This window comes from Pyrus communis, chromosome 1 (assembly GCF_041283825.1).
Source record: "Pyrus communis isolate YQ-2024b chromosome 1, ASM4128382v1, whole genome shotgun sequence".
Classification (NCBI taxonomy): Eukaryota; Viridiplantae; Streptophyta; class Magnoliopsida; order Rosales; family Rosaceae; genus Pyrus; species Pyrus communis.
In genome coordinates, this window is record NC_142565.1 from 23,781,483 (window position 1) to 23,787,701 (window position 6,219).

Below are 6,219 nucleotides of genomic sequence, written 5' to 3' on the forward strand. Positions count from 1 at the left end.
CCTACCCACATCCCTGCTCCTGCAGAAAGCCTCTCCCCCATTTGTGATCAATTTTCCTCTCCCTTTCTCCATCCGCTGCAGATTTTGCGTCACCTTGTTACGGTGATTTTGCTTTCACGCTTTGGTGGTCTTGAAGCTAAGCGACAGTGCCGCCACTGTTGCCAACGCAAACCTACCTACACGGTGGTTGTTCTTCTGGACTGGCTTTCTGTCCTCTCTAGATGGTCACCCTCTCGCTGCAAGTTTGTTTTTTGTTGGCTTTCCCAGAACCTTGTTTCAGTCTTCATATCTTCACTTGTTTTTCTTTAGGTGTTTAGGTTAGTGCTGGTACTTCATTTGTTCCCTTATTAATGAAGTTTCATGCTTCAGCAAGCAAAGCGTAAAGCCCCTTTTTGGGTTGGCTCACATTGAGCGCATAACAAAAGCGCAATGCCTGTTTTCGGGTTCGCTCACATTGAGTGCATAACGAAAGGCACTAGTGTCATAAAAGGAGAGCATGGTGGCCATCTGCTCCATTTGATGTAACAAAAATGTCTACTTTATGTGCAACAACTGCAAAAACATGAGCAACGCGAAAATGTACCATGTCTTGCCTGCATACTTGCACCAACTCACAAGCCCATAAGGCCAAGAAGATCCTCGGCCCCTACGTCCCTCTGATCCTTTGCAGCCTTCCTCTGGAAAGCTTCCTTTGCAAGTTTCTTCTTTTTGTCTTGCAACTCTATTATCCTCTCTTCAATGCTGTTTCGAGCAATCAACCTCACAATCTTCACATCTTCCTTTTGCCCGATCCGGTGAACACGATCCATTGCCTGTTCCTCAACTGCAGGGTTCCACCATGGCTCCAACAAATACACTCTATTTGCAGCTGTAAGATTTATACCTGTTCCTGAAGCCTTGAGACTTGCAAGCAAAATTGTGGGCACATCTTGTCCCGTCACCCCAAATTCTTTGATTACTTGTGCCCTTTTCTTTGCATTCATAGACCCATCTAACCGCAAAGTCTTAAAACCAGCTGATTTCAGTGGCTCTTCAAGATATATCAGCATCTTTCGGAACTGGGAAAACACTACTGATTTCGTAAGTGGGTTTTGCTCCCTTGATGCAACAAGAAGTTGTAAGAGAGCATTTACTTTTGAAGACACAGTTGTTTTCGACGATACTGTGTTGTCACTGTCAGAAGCAGTTTGAGGGGCTGAGAACAGATCAGAACGTGATAAAGCACGGCGACAAAGGGGACAGCAGGGTTTTGTGCGCTGAAGGGTTTTCAGAATACAAGCTTGGCAAAAAATGTGAGCACAACAAGTAATAACAATATCCGTTGGTGGAGAAATGCAAATAGGACAGTCAAAATCTTCACCATCTTGCAGCACCTCAACAATCTTTTTCAGTAGCTCTGGGTTCTTGGACACATCTGCGTAGAATCAACTTATAAGTACAAAATGACATAATGATTTGAAACAGCCATATGATATAACTAGGAACATTGTACTAAAAGAATTATGTTACTTGCTACCAACGGGCATATTGCCGAGGTACTTCATAAGTAGCTGAACATATAAACATTGAGTTTCTTTTTGAACTCATCATAAATACTTATATTTGAAAGCTATATCTAATAAGAAACAAATATATGGTGGCATATGCACATGTGAGCATCATTCATCACATTAAACATTCACTAAATCGTATGACACCGAGCAGCAGCAGCACAAAGTACTAATGAATTTTAAGAATAAATCTAAATTTCCAAAGGGTATGGCAGAAGCATAATCCTAAGAATAGAGATGGACATGAACGTCAGTAGCTACTCCACTGCAATGATTAATGTGATCCACGAAGATTCCCTTCATACTACTGTTTCCATGTATGCATCAAGAATGAATCGAAACATAATCGTTAGCAATGAATCAACTAGAGGACCATGGTTAGGTCTTGGATACGTGGAATAGAGAAAAAAGGCTTGTCAAAATTATGGCACAGGGCCGCAGGTAAAAGCAATATTAGGTCTGGAACCACGAAGATTAAAATTCTCAATGAACCTTATACCTTCACTAAGGGATTGCAAAAACAGAGACTAAAAAAACCAAGGACACAGATTCATCGAGATGGGATTTCCAATAATATATAAGCTCCCCAACCTAGCGCCAGACTTATGAATAATTTCATTCCAATGTAAACCAAAAGTACCTAGGAACTCCATACAGTAGTATTACAGAACTATTATATGCGGCATAATGGCATTTCCTGACAAGCTTACAGATGAAATCATTGCATTGAAAATGTAAATCATTACAGAAATACACAGATATACATAATTCAGGCCCTCTTTCATGCTTGGTTAATGGTGTTCATGATATTGTATCTGCGCTTTTAACTGTATTATATTTACTCATTGTCTGGCCAAATATACTCTAGAAACATAGACAACCTAGCTACCAAAATTTGCCACTTTTTCCAGAAAAAACAATAACAAAAATGCTAAATATATACCTGTGAGTCTGTGTCCCAAAATAAACTATAAAAATGAGGAATTTATATGCCATAAAACTTTTAAATGGTTCCATTACTAGTGGTTTGCCTGTAAATGCAAGATCTAATACACCAAACTGTCACCAAAGTAATATGCATGAAAACTGCCACAAAACTGATGCCTGTGCTCTGTCCAACGATTACAACTCCACAAACATAGTTCAAAGGCTGCTTTCTTCTTCTATAATATCATTCAAAACTCATCAGTATGACAATTCTTAATATTGTAATCTTTTCTTTAACTCAAATAAAGAGAGCATATTAAGAATAATGAAAAACATCCCAAAAGAATACACACCTACCAGTTAGGGGAAGCGAGTATACAAGTACTGAACAGAATGTGAATCCAAGAATGTAAATAAGTAGAACAGAATTCTGACAAACTTAAATAAGGTTTACTGATGAAAAGAAAAATTATGACTTAGAGAACGGTAAATAAATATAGCAATGAAAGGGTTCCAATGAACCGAGATGTATGCACGTGAGTGAAGTTGCATAAAACAAATATAAACAAGATGCACAAATATAACGTCCTTTCAAATACCTTCAATATTGTTCGAAGGGAGAAGTGATTTGAGATCAGAAGGGCACAATGCCACATCAGTGCAGATCTGCCGAAGTCGTAAGATGATGCTAAGTACAGTGGAATAGTTGCGCATTAAACATTCAGCTTCAATGTAACTCCTTACAACACTCTTTGCTTCTCCTTCCATCTGATCATACAGTTGACGTTCTTCACCAGAGAGTTCCACATAACAAGTCTCTAAGGTTTTAGGAGGTAATCCAATCAGCCCCTTGTCTTTTGTTCTCCGCAAAGAAATGGTTTCCATTAGAACCTGAACTATCACACAACATATTAGGAACTTGGATTTTTGGAAACAATAAAAAAAAAAAAAAAAAAAAAAAGGAATAAAAATATATAACATGATTCTGTCTAATTAGTTTTACCTTTAGGTTCATTATTAAAAAATAGGGAAAAATACAAAAGATGAAATAAAGCACCAAAAAGTATGCACGAAAATTAAATCAAAGGACTATTAAGGTCTTTGATTAGCTTTATAAAGAAAACAAAGTCTTTGTAGTAGATCATCGATCAACCATGTCATCAATCATATCTTTCTGATCATCTAATACTTATTTCAAAGGGAAGAAATTTGCTATCCCATATCCTAATAACAAAGTGAAGGTATGCAGGTGGGCGACCTAATGAAGTTTGGTTACATTAGTTAATGAGATACTAAAGTTCATTTGCTAAAGAACAATTTCAAGTGACTCAGCTTGACTTCAATCTAGATGCCATCCTTTTGGGTCTAGAGAGAAACCCAATCTTACAACAAACTTATAATAAAAATTAAAAACAAAAGTGAAATAAAAAACAATGTCAAGACATTCAAAACAGAACCCAGGCACACTTCAGATACACTTCCACATCAGACATTGTATCATATGTGGAAAGAGAACATAATAATGTCAGGATGATTCTAAAGTTAAAAGAAAATAATAATAATGATCCATTATGTTCAAATATTGTCCCAACACAAGGAGAGAACGGCATGTAATGCAAACTTCCACTGCCTGCACAAAACTCTGTTTATAGTTTATAAAAAGAAAACAAATAAGAAAATAGCATGGTAGCAATTACCTGCAGCCGTAAGAGCCCCTTTTGGTTGCCATGAGCAAGTGGGCGCTGCACCAAGCTTTGCCAGTAGCTCTTAATTGAAAAAGGCTCAAATCGTAGGAATGCCATCAAAGAAAACAAATCAAATGAGCCATTCTGGATGGGAGTTCCAGTAACAGCCCACCTTCGCTTAGCCTTCAAACTAGTAACAGCTTGACTTTGTTGAGCATTAACATTCTTAATCATGTGTGCCTCATCCAAAATCACCCGCCACCACTCAATCTCTTTAACAGGGGATTCTGTCCAAGAATTTTCAGTAGACAAAATACTATATGTAGTCAACACTATATCATACTCCTTAAGCTCCTCAGCATTGCTAGTACGCTCTCCATAGTACATATACACCTTCAATCTACCCGGCCTAGTGTGTTCTCCTAGTTGTGTTACCCAAGTCGAAAATACAGAAGGTGGGCACACTATTAACGTTGTCTTGGTACTACAATACCCCGAAGACTTATCATCTACACTCACACATTTTCCTTCCATGTTGTTGCTGCTGGCATTGGTATCCTCAGTTTTAGGTTTTTTTCGTGACCCGGTGCCTTTTTTACTTGGGGCACCCCTCTTACCCTTCTTACTATATGAAACGGACAAAGAATCATCCTCACCCATTTTGTTATCATCTAGTACGCTTACATCTACACTACCATATTTATCAAACGCAATCAAAGAAAGCAAAGTTAAAGTCTTACCCAACCCCATATCGTCTGCCAAAATCCCACCCCTTAGAGGCTCCGGTCGCTTATCAGTGTGGTAATTGGTCAAGACATTCACAAAAGAACCATCTTTCTCTTCCCAAAAGGGAGGCAATTCACCAGAATTCTCTCTATGCACCAACCATCCCAAGCCTTCTTTCTGGTGAACAAACAGCTCTGATTTGATCACTTGTTTCGGAGGTTCCAATGCTTGTAAAGCACCCTTTTTGCTCGCACTCTCCTCCACCAGCTTGAAAATCTCATCCACACTCTTGGAACCCCTCTCATCCTTCTTCTCCTTGACAACCAGTGCCTCGGATAGAGTGAAAGACGCATCAGAATCGCAAATCAGCTGCAACCCAGATCGCATAATTGCAGATTTCGCAGAGGGAAAGGCTTCAAACCTTGCAAAGATGTGAACTTGGCACGGAATCTTGAACCTGTTGGCCTTAGAGCGCGTATTGGGCACAATGCCTTCGACGGAAATCAAATTCGAGTCGATCAAGGGGGCCAGGACGGCGGCGACAGAGCGTTCGATGTGACCCACCTGAAGCGTTCGGGTATTAAGGACTTTGATGGCGTTGGAATCGTAGGGATTGAGGGGTTCGCGGACAAGACCCACCATTTCTCGGCCACTGATGGTGCCTGAGTAGTATTGAATTCCAACGATGTTGGCGATGACGAAGCCGAGCATGAAGGTTTCCGAGGGAGAAGTGAGAGACTGCGAATCTTGGTCTTGGGAAGAAAGAGCAGGAAAGTCATCGGAGGAGGGCGGAGAGCCTTGCCAGTGATCGAGGGACATGAAGAATGTTACGGGATCTTCTTCCTCCATTGCTTTGATGTGATTATCTTCTACAATTTGGACGATGAATGGCGGTTTAGGGTTTAAACTCACTGGAATTTTCAGTTTCTCTACGTTTTATAATTTTTTTTCAGTTCAGGAGAGAGAGAGAGCGAGGGAGGAATCAGTGCGTCGGCTTCTGATTCGGTGTCGCAATCATAAACGAGGGTTTTTGAATGAAATGGAAAGGAGGGGTGGGTAGGAGAAATCGACACGCACATTTTACACCCGTTGCTCGGAATTCAAATGTGTAGCATCATTTCCAATGGAGTAGGGGTGGGTTAAAAATATTCAAATTCGAAAAAAAGTCGGATTGAATATTGAATCGAAATCGAAACAAAATCGAACCGATTAAGGAAAAATCGAACCGAATCGAACTTATTATTGACACGCACATTTTACACCTGTTGCTCGAAATTCAAATGTGTAGCATCATCTCCAATGGAGTAGGAGTGGGTTAAAAATATTGAAAA

General features: G+C 39.7%; 1 protein-coding gene across 1 annotated transcript; it reads right to left on the minus strand.

Annotated features, from left to right (window-relative positions):
- Nucleotides 1-375: 375 nt before the first annotated feature.
- Nucleotides 376-6,004, minus strand: LOC137715984 (DNA/RNA helicase protein). Its single transcript, XM_068455371.2, has 3 exons — nucleotides 4,175-6,004; nucleotides 3,077-3,368; nucleotides 376-1,414 (listed from the first exon to the last, which is right to left on the minus strand). Exons 1-3 carry the CDS (start codon nucleotides 5,735-5,737, stop codon nucleotides 612-614), a joined length of 2,658 nt encoding a protein of 885 aa, XP_068311472.2. The 5' UTR covers nucleotides 5,738-6,004; the 3' UTR covers nucleotides 376-611.
- Between the last annotated feature and the right edge of the window lie 215 nt (nucleotides 6,005-6,219).

What these genes read in the sequence shown, in the direction of transcription:
- LOC137715984 (XM_068455371.2), bottom strand. Translation starts at nt 5,737, where the DNA reads ATGGAGGAAGAAGATCCCGTAACATTCTTCATGTCCCTCGATCACTGG. An exon ending in AGGGGCTCTTACGGCTGCAG is followed by an intron (nt 3,369 to 4,174) that starts GTAATTGCTACC and finishes GTGATAGTTCAG; the next exon opens with GTTCTAATGGAAACCATTTC. An exon ending in CCCTTCGAACAATATTGAAG is followed by an intron (nt 1,415 to 3,076) that starts GTATTTGAAAGG and finishes GATTCTACGCAG; the next exon opens with ATGTGTCCAAGAACCCAGAG.